General features: G+C 37.8%; 1 protein-coding gene across 9 annotated transcripts in view; it reads right to left on the reverse strand.

Annotated features, from left to right (window-relative positions):
- POU2F1 (POU class 2 homeobox 1) overlaps positions 1-16,680 on the reverse strand; it is a 177,108-nt gene that overhangs the window by 45,472 nt on the left and 114,956 nt on the right. For 8 of the 9 annotated variants that reach the window (XM_073221616.1, XM_037023721.2, XM_073221617.1 and 5 more), the window contains 2 exons: positions 6,189-6,289; positions 595-648 (listed from right to left, as the gene is read on the reverse strand). In XM_073221616.1, coding sequence (XP_073077717.1) covers positions 595-648; positions 6,189-6,289 — 155 coding nt within the window. The remainder of the gene's footprint in view (positions 1-594; positions 649-6,188; positions 6,290-16,680) is intronic. The other variant, XM_037023718.2, reaches the window with a different exon arrangement.

Consider the following 16,680-nt stretch of genomic DNA (forward strand, 5'->3'; position numbering starts at 1 on the left):
GCCCATCGATGTCTATAAACAGGTTTAATTATAATCCTTAGAATCATAGCACTTTATAGCAGGGAGGAAGCCTGACAATTTTCTAACTTGCCCACTCTATTAGACGGAAGGAAAAGCCCTAGGAGGCTGAGTGACATGCCAAAGGTCACATGGCTCGTCAGTGGCAGCGTGGGAACCCAAACCTGAGACCCCACCTTCACCTAGTGCTCTTTCCTCCTACACTATGTTTCTCCAAGACATGAAAAACATAAATTAAAAGACAATGGAAACAAAAGGGCATTTAAGATATTATTCAGCTTTGTTTTAGGCACGTGCTACAGCTGTATAACTGAGAAACATTTTCCTTCAGCTTACACAACTTTGCAACTAGGCTCTTCTTGGTCACATTTGGTTGTTCACAGTAGCATAATACAAAACTGATTTTTATTAATGGCAATGATTATCATTATTTGGACCTTTATGAGATTCAGTAATAAAAAAGCAATACTTCTAAGTATTTCCTATTACAAATTATTACATGCTCACTAAAGAAAATTAGAAAAATATGGGAAAAATAAATAGAAATGTGATGCATAATTCCACATCCCCGCTTACCTGTGCATTTAAAGACTGAGCAGCAGCCTGTAAGCTTGTCCCAGCGAGCTGGACCTACAAGGAAGTTAGGGCAGGTTCTAGGCTAATACTTGGACATCCATTATTAGGGGTTGTTATCAGTAAGCATTTCAAGAGGCTGTATTAAATGTGTGTGACTGAATTAAACTGAGAATACAAAGAGGTTTATCTCATAAGGTCAAAACTTTAGGGTCAAGTTCACAGTCCCACCACTTCCCACTGGAAAATGCTGTTAACATTGCTTTTCTGAAGATGTTTGCCCACACTTAGCATCATTAGGCATGCCACACTTGTAGCAGCCATTCCTTATATAACATTCTGTTCACGTTCATATGACATTTCAATTCTAAAAACTTAATTTATCTTCTACACTGTGTTAAAGAACACAAAGAACAAAGCTACTTATGTACATGTGCACCACTATAAACAACCAGAACTGTCTATTCATTCTAATTTCAAAATTTTCATGTATACATCACAGTTAAAATCCTACACACACACGCACACACAACTGTACACTCAAGTCCTTAAAACATTTATAGTAATAAATTAAAACTCATGGCTGAAATAAAGAATCTACCCTAAAAGCTACACATGAAAGTCTGTCATAATATTTAATACTCATTTCATACACTCAAAGTTCAAACCGTAGTTATATTAAAATAAGGACTGGCATTTGGTAACCATGGTAATAACAGATTCAGGCCAGCATCGTCAACGGATGTGCTAACTAATGGGTGACATTTGAGAATAATATAGTATTTAAACATTCTCGACTATCTCTCCATAGATACTTATTAGCTACAAAGGGCAAAACAGTAACTTCATACTGGGGAAACCAGGAAAAACAAGTGATCACAAAGTCTCCAGTAATGACACACATGCCTTCTGGTATGAGGCATCAAGAAGAAAGAACACAGCACCCCTCATGTTTGCCCCCTTCCCAAAAGTGTGTAACCTCAATTTAATAGTGATGAAACAGCAGACAAACCCAAACTGAGCAAGACTGTGCAAAATAACTGGTTTATACTCTTCAAAAATGTCAATATCCTGAAATGAAAGAAAGACTGCGTAGGGAAAAATATATATACAAACTAGGGTAGCAGAAATGGAAGTCTGAACCAGAATGGCAGCAGTGGGAATACAAATGTAGGAAACACGGAAGGCATTGCAAGGTACTACGCAGGATCCTGGCAGCTGATTGCATATAGATGAAGGAAAAAATGAATTATTCCAGGTTCAAATCTGGGAGACTAGAAAAAATGGTAGCATCATTAACAAGAAGAAAAGTTCCATTTTGGATCATAGTATCAAGATTTCCTAAAGTTAAACAGAAGTGTTGGTATAGAGTTCAGTACAGAGTTCAGAACTAAAATCAGCTGACTGCTGTCTTTTATTTAAAACTGACAGTCTTGCTAGTAGATAAGAAACCTCAAAATCCAAACCAAACCAAATCACAGCAAACATGAAATGCAGAGACTTAGAACACATTCAGACACAGTGTAATCAAGGGACAACTATGTGAAAAGATAATGTCTAAGACCCAATGACTAAAAGAAGTTAGCCAAAGAGCCAGAGGAAAGAAGTTTTACATATAGAGATTTAAAGGAAATAAAGTTTCTATGTGATTTTATTTAAATCATTATGTTTCTGAGCAAAAATGTGTTGAGAAGCAGGATATTTACAACTCTTAAAGCATCTCCTCATGGATTATTCACTAATTATAAGGAGGAAGAAAGTTACCTTTACAGTAGACAAATCTGAAACTCCACCTTAATCAAATGATCAAATTTAGCATCGCAGTAACAGGAGAAGGTAATATCATATACCTTCTGCTGTATTCCTGTCAGAAACATATAACTTGAATCCAAACATTAGGTCAACATCAAACAAACTCTAACTGAGGGACCTTCTAAAAAACAGCTGTTATCTACTCTTCAGAAACATCAATATTATGAAAGCCAAGGACAGACTGAGGAATTGAGAAAGAAGGCTAAATAGACACGACAACTAAATGCACGGTATGGACTGGATCGTGGAACAGAAAAAATTTAAATATAGACTGTACATTAAATAATAATATTGTATTAATGCTAAATTTCTGGATTTTGAAATTTGTATTGTAGTCTTATAAGAGAATGTTCTTTTTAGGAAAAACATGATGAGCTATTTAGAGGTAAAAAGTCATAATGCCTGCAACTTACTCTGAAATGATTAAAAAAAAAAAGTGTGTGGTGTGTAACACATCACACACACAAACAGAGAAAGCAAATACGGTAACATAGTAGCAACTGGTGATTCCAAGTGAAGGGCTTTCATTTTAAAACTGTCCTATTAGAACTTTTCTGTAGCTTTGAAAGTTTTCACAGTGGAAAGCTGACAGTAAAAGTGGGAGCATCCTTTTGCTACCCCACTTAGCTTCCTCCCAACATCCTTCGAAATGGAGCTCAAAATCATGTGACCTCTCTATGATAAATGCTTTAGTTGTACAGCTTGAATGAATCATCTCATCCTCTGTATTCCCATATATTATATCATTATTTACTTAACACGTGATTACTAAATATCTACTATAGTTTGACTCTTTGGAAAGTGCTAGGATAAAGGTAAGAAAAGTTTCTCATCTTCATAGAACTTATCATTCATGCAGCAACAGACCTAAAATAATCTATTTTTATAGTGTATACATATTTACACTTATGGTATAGCTTCAGGGTGTGCCCTGGTCCATAAGGGGGCTAGAAACAAGGTGAATATCACAATGTTTGTTAATGATGTGTCTAATCAGATGATGAACAGCTCCACAGGGACTTGCATCTTGATGGGGGATTCAATGATGTCAAGGTTTCACATAAAATTCTTTGGTTTATAGTCCTCGGTTTCAGGGGTACTGGAGGTTCAATGACTTTGGGGATCAGTGGCTAGATCTGGAAGTCCTGGAGCTGATCCAGGAGTTGCACTCATTTTGGAATCTGGACCCAATGGATAGAAGATTCCATATCATCTTTTTTAATATGCTTAGACCACTACAAACGTAAGCCAGATAAAGATGCTTAATATGATACATGCCACATAATTGACTGTATTCTTATCAAAAATACTATTCCTGGGAAATAAAAGCAAAAATGAACAAGTAGGACTATATCAAGCTGAAAAGCTTCTGTACAGCAAAGGACACCACCAATAAAACAAAAAGGCAACCTACAGTGTGGGAGAATATCATACATGACAGATCCAATAAAGGGCTGACATCCAAAATATACAAAGAGCTCACACACCTCAACGAACAAAAAGCAAATAATCCAATTAAAAATTGGGCACAGGATCTGAACAGACACTTCTCCAAAGAAGAAATTTAGATGGCCAACAGACACATGAAAAGATGCTCCACATCGCTAGTCATCAGGGAAATGCAAATTAAAATCACAATGAGATATCACCTCATACCAGTAAGGATGGCCACCATCCAAAAGACAAACAACAACAAATATTGGCGAGGTTGTGGAGAAAGGGGAACCCTCCTACACTGCTGGTGGGAATGTAAATTAGTTCAACCATTGTGGAAAGCAGTATGGAGGTTCCTCAAAAAAGAAATACCATTTGACCCAGGAATTCCACTCCTAGGAATTTACCCTAAGAATGCAGCAGCCCAGTTTGAAAAAGACAGATGCACTCCTATGTTTACCACATCACTATTTACAATAGCCAAGAAACAGGAAACAACCTAAGTGTCCATCAGTAGATGAATGGATAAAGAAGATGTGGTACATATACACAATGGAATATTATTCAGCCATAAGAAGAAAACAAACCCTACCATTTGCAACAACATGGACGGAGCTAGAGGGTATTATGCTCAGTGAAATAAGCCAGGCGGAGAAAGACAAGTACCAAATGATTTCACTCATCTGTGGAGCATAAGAACCAAGCAAAAACTGAAGGACCGAAACAGCAGCAGCATCGCAGAACCCAAGAATGGACGAACAGCTACCAAAGGGAAAGGGACTGGGGAGGGTGGGTGGGAAGGGAGGGATAAGGGGGCTGAAAAAAGAAAGGGGGCATTATGATTAGCATGTATAATGTAGGGGGGGGCACGGGGAGGGCTGCGCAACACAGAGAAGACAAGTAGTGACTCTACAGCATCTTACTATGCTGATGGACAGTGACTGTAATGGGGTATGTGGGGGGGACTTGGTGATGGGGGGAGTCTAGTAACCATAATGTTCCTCATGTAATTGTAGATTAATGATACCAAAAAAATACTATTCCTTTAAGGAAACTTGTTGGAGACCACAGTATGTTCTTAGAAGAGAACCAACATGAAAATAGCACTTTAGCTTCTCTAAAATATGTTCTCAAATCATATTACATGTTAAATTACCTTAATATTTTATTTAGAAGTTTCACATAGAAGTTACTCTACTTTTAAAGATATTAAAACAGCTATGCACCAGAGCAAAAGTCTGTCAACTAGGACTCTCTCTAATAGGAGGTGCTAACTTTTTCCCACATAGTATACCTTTGAATTTGAGAACAAAGAAATAGGATTTAGAAAAGCTTTCTAAAATTTCACCTGTTTTCAAGTAAAGAAGCTTCTTCTATTTAGGTAGCCTGAAGACATAGTCTGACGAAAAGATGAGAGTATTACTTTATACACACGTGTACATACATACATACATGCACACATAATTCTTTATATCTGTATGTCTATAATAGCTACGTGTCCATATGTAATCTTTAAATTTTATGCCCACATGTGCTTTCCACTGCACCACTGCCACCATCAGGCACCACTATCAGTAGAGCCATTATGACCACACATTTTGAGCATTAAATTTAGTTCTAGGCTATAAGTGAGGTAGAAACCACCAAGGTGTGTAGTTCTGCTCTAATACACACTCACGGCAAAAATCAAGGGGTTGAGTTACTCTCATAATCTATCTTCCAACTGTTTTCATTGTTTTACTTTCCATTTTCAACCAGTTCTCATATCCCCAAACTCTCATGGAGCCAAGGTTTGTTTTTATATTCTGCTTCCCTCTATATTACAGCTAAAATATGGATGAATAGAATCCATTTCCTATTTCAGACTCAGGACAAATCCATGTAATGTAAAGGCAATACAGTTGAGGAAGATCTTTTAAGCCCCACGCCAGGGGTTCAGTCAAGCAAAGGCTCTGAGTAGCTGCCCAAATCAAAGCGGTCTGAAACTGTCATAAGGCAGGGATGCGAGCTCTGAGCTCAGAGCCTTACACAGCGGGTCTCCGGCAATGGTGGCTATGCCATTTTGGGTGCCTTTGTGATTTACTACACCTTCAGTGAACCAATACGGACTCACACTCACAAAACAGTAACCCAGTTGTTACGTACATTCCACTCGTAACAAGGAACTCTTTTTTTCACACAGCGGTAGTCAGCAGCCAGCTGAACTACAGGACTTCTAACCACTTCGAAGGACACAGGTGGATGTGCTTAGCACCAGGCTTTACTCAACTCGAAAAGACCCATATTCTGAAGTAACTTCGCCAGACCCTAGTGTTTCAGACCTTCACTCATGGCTGAGCAGAACATTCTACCTGATGGAGATGTCCGAGGAAAGCCTGGGCCTGGGCCGTGGAGATTGCCCCTCCGACGGGCACAGGCTGCTTCTGAAAGTCCAGACCATTGGTTTGTGTGCCTAGAAAGCAAGGAAAATAATAAAACTATTAAAAACACAAGCCACTGAAATAAATCACCAGACTTCAGTCTCCAACATTCATCAGGCACCTATTTCATCTAAGCACTTTTCTAAGTAACTGCAAGGAAAAGGGATTCAAAAGAAAATATGGTTAAATGATTTCTAAAGGTAGGACTACAGGACAAGTATGTGAACACAGACAAAGCTTAAGAAACAGAAACAGAAATATAAATATAAATGTAAATATAAATAACAAATTATAATTGTAAGATAGTGTCGGAACAGCATGAACGTTCAGGTGGCCCTGTGGACGGGATCCCCACCATCATCACTGTTTAAGGATGGGGGACAGAGTTCCCACGACGCACCACGGCTCTCTTCCAATCTCACCCTTCTTGAGTTGGACAGAAGACATTTACCAGTGATTTTGCCAGGCATTGAGACAGATTTACTCTTAAAATTAAATGCTTTATTTAACTTTAAGTGACAATATGATGTCAAAAGTACATTACATGATAAAGTAATTCTGCGAGTTTCTTCAATCCCAAAGTATAGATCACTGTATATATCTCATTGGCAAGGGCTCTGCTGTTTCTAAATGTTATGCCACTGCTTTTCAACCCACTTCTGCTATGATTTGATGTTAAAAAAGGACTAATATATGGGAAGACATACCTCTATAATACCCAGAAATATTTTCTCAGGGATATACACATTGTTTTCAAATACTGTATCAAGTTGCTATTTAGAAGTAACCAGAATGCCCTGTACTGAATAAAACGTAACGGACTACAGGAACTGAGAGCCATATTGCAGCCCAGCATCGCGTGTCCGACCACCCATACCCCACTCACCCCCATCCTGTGAGCACACAGCAGACCAGCCAGGAGAATGCAAGTCAGATCCTTAAAGCAGTACTTCTAGAAGGTGCTAACTTCTGCCATCATATATCCTAATTCCTAGCACTGTTATCACATTAGTAAGAATTACTAGGTAGATCACATAACTCAAAAAAGCTCTTTAAAGTTTCATTGAGATAATTATAAAGAGTGTATATCTATTTTACCTCCTTAAAACATCATAGTGGTCCAGCTCTAGGTGGTGATACTTAGCAAGACTTTGTCTGGCATTATATGGGGGTGTGGACAACTGATTTGGAAAGGAGAAGTTTCACTCTGCACAATATCGCAATCCACCTTTAGACTGGCCGCACTGAAGGAAAATGAGGAAACACTGCATGCGTTTCTCTTGGCCACAGAAACAAAGTGGGCACAGGGAACAGGACGGCGGGAGGGGAGATGGGAGCTGAGTGCTGGGGTGTGAGACATGCGGTGTCCCTTGTGAGCCATTCCCTCAGAAAGCCCTACACAGGCGTTACCTGTCCAAGCCTTGTCAGAACTGGACAGCTTTCCAGGAAAAAAATTATAGTGACCTCACGATCTTTTCGTAAAGTTTCCCATAAATAGGAAACTGTAGAATAACCCAGACATATCCAGTTAATGAAATTACAAGGGTACATGCTTGTGTCAAGGAGTGAGACACTAGTATGAAATACAATTCAAAGTGAACAGGGTCCCTTTCATAAGCCACATACAAAGTGCCATTCCTTTAAAGGTCCACATTCTGTCATTGCAGGACTCTACCTCTGTGCAGTAAATCATTACTTATGTTACAATTTTAAGATTGTGCACCATTAGAGAAATATGCTAAAGATATGCTAAATACATCAACAAGGCTGAAAAAAGAGACTTTGAAGAGCAGAGACCAAGCACTTAAAAGATGCACACATCACCGATTCAGGAAGTCTTCCAGAACCAAACAGTCCACGGAAACCATGAAAATTCTACATACTGGTTCCACTTTCAAGTTCCCCCAAAATGGTAAGAAGCCCCTTGTAAGTCACAAAGTTCTATAAAGCACAAGACTGACTGACCCCTGGCACTCCTGGCACAGAGCCTGCTGTGGAGGCCTACAAGCAACACTACCGGTGTGCCTGGCCCTGCCTCCTTGAGGGGAGCGGGGTAGAAGTATGGCGCCCAAAGCCAGTGAGGTCAACAGGACCTCAGACAGCAACTCAAACAGAGATTTAGGATGGAAAGGCCAGCATTTTTTTTTTTTTTCCACGAAGTGCTGAGGCTTCAACTGGGAGGTGAGGGGTGGAAGAAAGTAGGTATTACATAGAAATCATTCTTGTAGACATAAAGACCTAAACTGGACTAACAGGAAAGGAGAGGGACGGACACGAAGACACACGGGCACACCCACCACCTAATCAGACTTGAGTATGAAGACAGTCTGGGAAGACAAGGCTGGAGGCAGGAGCTAAAACCAAATGCATGCCTGAGAAAATAGGAATATCCAAATAAGGAGACAGGGAAATGAACAGGTTGGGGGAGAATGTGAATTATGTAAGATTAATATAGGCCACAAGAGTTTGAGAAACCCCAAAACATCTAAGAAAAGTGACCCAGGAGGTATTCAGAAATGACAGAGGCCAGAGCTAAAGGTGCTATAAAAGGCTGTCACCAGAACAGTATCACCAACGTGAACCTCAGAGATCTTGTAACCAGCCTCCTTTCCTTACTGGTGAAGAAACAGAGATCAGGGAATCTCACCATGTAATTGCTCAAGATATCATGGCGACTTCGTGGGGGAGCCAAGGACCGGGCCCCTGGACCCCACTGCTCACGCACGGAGAGTAGAAAAGGCCTGTCAATTAAAAATGGAGACAGAGAATAGACGGTGGATGGCAAAGGGAACCTCGACGAGGAGACGTAAAGCGAGGGCCAGAGGGAGCAGCAGTCGGAGAGGCCGAAGAGCTCCCGCCCGCCAGGGCGCTCGGGAGCCAGGGACACACAGCCCCAAGCAGGAAGGGGTGGGGAGCGGCACGGAAGGGGAGGATCCGTACGCGGTGGGATCCAAGGAGAACAGACGGCAACGGCAAAGGTAAGACCAAAAATCAGTGGGTCAGGAGAAAAAAACACAATGTAAAGACCAATTTGGTTCTTTCCAAAGAATCATGTAACTTAGAAACTCCTCCTGGTAGGACGGAGCAAAAAGAGGAGGAGCACATAATTTAGGGTAACAAAGTGCATGGTCAGAAAGTGCTGCTTAGAGGGTATTGTGAACCAATGAAGTTCATGCCAACAAAATTAAAACTTTGAAATGGGTTAACTCTTTAGTAAACCTGACTTATAAAGACTGACCCAAGAAGAGACAGAAAGTTCAAAGAGTTCATACAGCATTTGAAGAAATCTAATTAGTAAGTAAAAATCTTCCCCCAAAGAAAATGAAAGCCTAGACAATTTCACTGTTTGCTTCCCATATCCAAGGACAAATAACTCCCATTTTATACAACTTTTCCAGAGTTGGGGGGAAAAAAGAAACACTTCCTAACTTATTTTATGAGGCCTGTATAACCTTCATACCAAAACCTGATACATCGTGTGGGAAAAAAAAACAAAAAACAAACCAAACCAGTTTTACTCATAAACATACATGGAAATATGCTAAATGATAACAGCAAAAATAATCTAATAAAAGAGAATATTCTCACTAAGAAGGCTCTATTCCACGAATGCAGGGTTGGTTTGGGGTTAAACAAAATCAATGTGATTCACCACCTTCATTCTTAAAGAGGGGAAAATCATGCAATTATCTTAAAGGATGAAGAAAACTCATAGACAAAATTCAATATCCACTTATGATGAAAAATTCCAGGCATAGGAATAGAAAGAAATTTCCTTAACTTGGTAAAGTCACATGAAAAGCATTCTGTTGAAGACTGAAAACAAGGTAAGGGTACCAGACGGAAGGCTCAGGCAGCAAAACAAGGCAAGAAAAGGTGACACGAGTTTGAAAAAAAAGAAACAAAACTTTCTTCTCAGATGATTTTATTATGCATTATAGGGTATCCTAAGGAATCTAATGTTTATTAGAATAAAAGAGTTGAGAAAGGTTGCAGCATACAAAATCTATTTAAAAACTGCCTTTGTTAGACATTGAGTGAAAAAAAAAATTCAACGATTTTATTTATAGCACTTTGAAAATATAAAGTCCTGAGAATAAATCTATCAAACTACAGCAAGTCCTAACAGGTGGAAAATTATAAAACTTCATTTAAAAACAATAAAGAATGCATAAACAAATGCTCATTTATTGGAAGACAACATTGTGAAGATATTGATTCTTTCCAAACTTATCTATGGAGTCACAACAATTTCATATCAAAATTCCAACAAGTTATTTTCTTTCATCCTTTTTCTCAGGGCAGGGGGTATGTAATCGACAGGCTGATTCCAAAACTTGAATAGAAGGGCAAAAAGCCAAGATGCTTTCTCAGAAGCACAAAGGGGAGGGACTTAGAGCATCACGGTCTCAGGACTCACAGGGCGACAGTGATGAGAAGTGTGGCTGTAGCACAGGAACAAACAAATAGAGCACAGAGTCTAGAAACAGAGCCACACAAATCTTTGAATACTTGAAATGTGACAGAAGTTTCTGCAGCTCACTGAGGCAAGGATGACATTTGCAATAAATGTATATACCAAGCATCCATTTGGGGACTAAACTAGATGAGTTCATACCATAGCCCCACCACCAAAAAAAAAAAAAAAAAAAAAAAGGAAGGTAAGGTAAGAAAACAAGAAGAGAAGAGAAAAGGAAGGAAAGGTGGGAGGAAGAGAGGAAAGAAAGAAAAAAAGGAAATTTCAGGAGGATTAAAGGCCTAAATATAAAGTGTAAAACTATTACATTTTTAGGAAACAACATAAAAAAGTATCATTATAATGGGAAAAAGACAGATTTCTCTATCAAGACACAAAAAATGAAAACAACAAATTCAACTACATTAATATTAAAAATGTTCATCAAAACACTACAAAAGTGAATAAAAAGGAGAAAATATTTGCAATACATAAAAGCGACAAAGGATTAATATTTATATAAAAGCAACAAAGGATTAGTATTTATAACACATAAAGAATTTTTATGAATCAATAAAAAGTCAACCCAATAGAAAAAACAGGCAAAAAGGAATGAGTAAGAATTTCACAAAAAGAGAAGATGTTCAAACTCCTTGAGAACTAGGGAAATGCAAATTAAAATCCCAATGAGACACCATTTTACACCCATTAAATTGGCTAAAATCACAGAGTTGGTTAATAGCAAATTGGCAAGACTAAATTCTCGTGCATCGGTAGCACTATGGAGCCAGTACAAATGCTCTGCAGCTGGCTGAGTAACAGCGCCACTGAGTCACCCTGGAACAGGCTCAGCAGTTACACTAGTAAGCAAACGCTGGAGACTTTTTCACATATATGCATCAAGAGGTAAGTACAAAATTATTTTATAGCAGTGATGTTTGTAACAGCAAAAGTCTAAAAATAACCCAAATGTCCATCAATAAAATGGGATATTTTATCTGTTGAAAACGAATTGTAAATACATGCCCTAGGATAAATCTTAAAAACATGTTGAGAAAAAGAAACCACACAATACATACAGTATGATTCAACTTATATAATGGAAACAGGTGAATCTAAGTAACGTATTATTTGAGGATAATAAATACATAGATAGAGAAAATTTTTAAAGAAAAACAAAATTACCATTAACACTAAATTAGAAGAATGGAATATGACCAGGTGGCCTTCTGGGACATGGTAACATTCTATTTTGTGGTCAGAGTGGTAGACACATGAGTGCTTAAACTATACAAACATGTTTACATACAGGTTTTTGCAACTACTACATTTACATTATAACAGGAAGAGGAAAACACTGACAGTAACAAACAGTTGCAGCAAAATTTTAGGGACACATCCGGATGGCAAGGAGCGAAGGAAAAAGTGGATTGATGAGGACAAGGTGGGGAGTGGGGCTCATTCGTTTGGTGTCTGACTGGGGTGGGAGTGGAAGTGGGAGTGAGAGAAGATGATAGTTAAAGGCTCATAGGCTGATAAACCTGAGTACACTGAAAGACTGAGAGGAAAGATTCTATGGGGACACACTGAAGACGTAAGAACAAGAAGGGAATTTAATCTAACTTGTGTACGTGATCCCCCTTGCAAATGCACCCCAACTGAAATTTTATACCACCATTTATTATTTGTAATCTATTCCATTAATCACTACTTTGAAATATGGATACAGGGATTCTTCAGCTGTTTCCTAAACTGTTAACTTCTTAACCAACAGAATTGTCCATACTTATAATTTGAAAGAAATTTCTCCTTTTAAATGAATAGTTTTACTTTTACAGGCAATAGCTTCTGATAAACCTGTTGTTATGACTATATTTACAAAACTTATGACCGAATCATCTCTTATTTGCAGTGAGACAATTTTTTTTGCTTAGGTGAATTTTCTACTTTTATACAATTTAGGTATAAGCAACAACAAAAGAGAACCAAAAATACTATGTAGAAAAAAGACCCTGCTCTATGAATAAGTGCCACATTCAGCAAACATTTACTGAGCATTTATGTGCCAGGTGCTGAGCTTATAAAGATGAAGACATCACAGTCCTTGCTTTTAAGCAGTTCTCAGACCAATTCATTTGCTTGTAAAGAGATACTTGAGCATCTACGTGGCAGATATTATTCTAGATGCAAGTGGCAGAACGGTGAAGGAGAGAGACAAATCCTGTCTTTACAGACTTTACATTCTAGTGGGGAAATAGACAATAAAAAGGAAAATACTAAGTATCAGAAATAACTTCTATGGAGAATGAAAACGGACAGAGGATAGCAAGTTTGTTCAGGGTGCAGAGATGAAGGTAAAATTTGATTAACTGGAAATGGATGAGTAGGGAAAGAACATATTATGTGTTTCTATACTAGTAGTACAAGACTCTATAAACAAGTTAAAACATAAAATCCAGGAATCAAACTAACAATTCTAGATACTCTGTTAGGTCCTCAGTTTACAAAGATAAACAAGTCATGTTCCCATTCCACAACTTGCTCACATGGTGACAGACAAGAAATAGTTATAATGTGTAAGATAACTACTGAAAAAGGTTATCTACAAAAATATAGTAGAAGACAGATCACAAAAAAGAATCATGTAGTGTCCCTGCCCTCAAGCAAAGCAAGGTAGAGTATGGTATTTCCTCTAAGGAAGGCACAAAGTGCTTTAAGGGTTCTAGCATGGCTAAGAAGAGGGAACCATGAGGTTATAAAGGTGGTTCTGGGGTTACAGAGCGAGGCATGGATCAACCAGGTGAGAGGGGTGAAAATCTAATGGTTCAGAAATAAACACACTTTATTACCATCCACTGCTTATCTCATTGTTCCAAGACATTCTGACCATAATTCAGAGGGAGATGCACAAAGACACTGTTGGAAGAAGGAGGAAGGATTCAGTTTCTAATATTATTTCCTGAGGAAAAATGAGTACAGTGTTGCTACTCTAAAAGTATATTATTCACCCAATGTGACAAGCCCACAGTTGGCACCATAATCAACAGTGAAAAGCTGAAAGCTTTTCCTCTAAGATTAGGAACAAGACAAGGATGCCCACTCTCACCACCTGCATTCAACATAGTACTAGAAATCCTAGCCATAGCAATCGGACAAGCAAAGAAATAAAAGGCATCCAAATTGGTAAGGAAAAAGTAAAACTGGCACTCTTTGCAGATAGTATTATACAGAAAACCCTAAAGACTCCACCAAAACCTATTAGAATAAATGAATTCAGTAAAGTTGAAGAATACACAATCAATATAAAGAAATCTGGTGCATTTCTATACAGTAATATTGAACTAGCAGAAAGAATAGTTCAGAAAACAATTCCATTGCATCAAAAAGAATAAAATGCCTAGGAATAAATTTCACCAAGGATGTGAAAGTGAAAACTATAAGACACTGATGAAAGAAACTAAAGATGACACAAATAAATGGAAAGATATACCATGCTCATGGACTGGAAAAATTAATATTGTTAAAATGTCCATATTGTGCAAAGCTATGTACAGATTCAATGCAATCCTCAATAAAATCCCCATGGCATTTTCACAGAACTAAAATAAAACAAGTAACCCTAAAATTTGTATGGGAGTACAAAAGACCCCAAATAGCCAAAGTTCTCTTAAGAAAGAACAAAGCCGGAGGTATCATGTTCTCTGCTTTCAGACTATACTACAAAGCTACAGTAATCAAAACAGTGTGATAAAAACAGACATAAGAGAGCAATGGAATGGAACAGAGAACCTAGAAATAAACCCATACTTATCCAGTCAATTATCTTATGACAAAGGAGGCAAGTATATACAATGGGGAAAAGACAGTCTCTTCAATGAATGGTGCCAGGAAAACTGGACAGCTACATGCAGAAGAATGAAACTGGATCATTTTGTTACATCATACACACACAAAAAAAACACCTCAAAATGAATTAAAAAACTAAATGTAAGACTTGAAACCATGAACTCTTAAAAGAAAACATAGGCAACAAACTCTTGGACATTGTCTTTAGCAATTTTGTCTCTCCAGGTAAAGGAAACAAAAACAAAAATAAACAAGTGGGATTATGTCGAACTAAAAAGCTTCTGCACAGCAAAGTCAACAAAACGAGAAGTCAACCTACTGTAAGGAAGAATATATTTGCAAATGATATATCTGATGCAGGGTCAATATCCAAAATATATAAAGAACTCATACAAGTTAAAACCAAAAAAACAATCCAATTTAAAAATTGGCAGAGGAACTGAAAGACATTTTTCTAAAGAAGACATATACAGCTGACCAACAGATACACGAAAAAATGTTTATCATCACTAATCATCAGGGAAATGCGAATCAAAACCACAGGGAGTTACCATCTCACACCCGTCAGAATGGACAATACAATATAAAAAAGACAAGAAATAACAATAGCAAGAAGATGGAAAAAAGGAAAACCTGCATGCACTGCTGGTGGGAATGCAAACTGGTGCAGCCATTATGGAAAATAGTGTAGAAGTTCCTCAAATGGTTAAATACAGACACACCATACAACTCAGTAATTTCACTTTGGTTATTAATCAAAGAAAACAAAAACACTAACTTGAAAAGATGTATGCACTCTCATGTTTATTGTAGTCTTGTTTACAATAGCTAAGATATGGAAGCAACCTGAGTCCACATAAAGAAAATGTGGTGTATATATGTGAGAGAGAAAGAGAGAGTGTGTGTGTGACTAAGACATGAAAGAGAAGGAAGTCTTGCCATTTGTGACAACTTAAATGGACTTAGAGGGTATTATGTTAGGTCAACAGAGAAAGACAAATACCATATGATTTCACTTACATGTGTAATCCAAAAAACAAAACAAACAAAGAAAACATAAATAGACTTAAACACAGAACTGACGGTTGTCAGAGGGCATGGGGGTGGGCAAAATCACTTAAAAGTTAAAGAGGTACAACAATCAATTGTAAAATAAATTAAGTCATGGGATGAAAAATACAGCATAAGGAATGTAGTCAGTAATATTATAGTAGCTTTGTATGGTGTCAGATGGTATCCACTTACGGTGAACATTTCTTAACGTATCATTATAAATCACTTAGTGAATGTATTACTTAATGAAAACTATTTTGGACACCTGAAACTAATATAAATAAGTTAACTATATTTCAATAAAAACAAGTGTATTATTCAACCTATTAGGATGAATATAACAGGGGAAAAAAGGAAAATTAGAAGTGTTGGCTAAGATGTGGAGAAATTAGAATCCTTACAACATTGACTGGAAATGTAAAATAGTTCAGCTGCTGTGAAAAACTTTGATGGTCTCTCAGAAAGTTAAATATAGCATTACTAAGTGACCCATCAATTCCACTACTAGGCATATACCTGAAAAAAACTGAAATCAGGTACTCAAAACAAATGCTTGGACATGAATACTCCTAACAGCATTGGTCAAAACTGCCAAAAAGTGGAAACAACCTGTGTCCATCAACAGATGACTGGGGATAAACAAAGTGGTGTGTGTGTGTGTGTGTGTGTGTGTACACACACACATACACAAAATGGGATATTATTAAGCCATAAAAAGGCATTAAGTACTGACGTATACTACAGCATGGATGAACCTCAAAAACATTATGCTAAATGATGGAAACCAGATGCAAAGGGCCACACACCGTATGAACTTATTTATATGAAATATCCGCATCAGATAAATCCATAGAGACAGACTGCTAATTGCCAGGGCTGAGGAGAGAGAGGAAAAGAGAGCAACGGCTCGAGGTGAAGGTTTCCTTTGGGGTGATGAAAATATTTTAGAACTAGACAGAAGTGGAGGTTGCACACTGTGAATGTACTAAATGTCACTGAATTGTTCACCTTAAATGGTTAATTTTATATTACATGTGTTTCACTTCAATTAAACAGTAACAAATCTGC

Source organism: Manis javanica, chromosome 14 (genome assembly GCF_040802235.1).
Source record: "Manis javanica isolate MJ-LG chromosome 14, MJ_LKY, whole genome shotgun sequence".
NCBI lineage: Eukaryota > Metazoa > Chordata > Mammalia > Pholidota > Manidae > Manis > Manis javanica.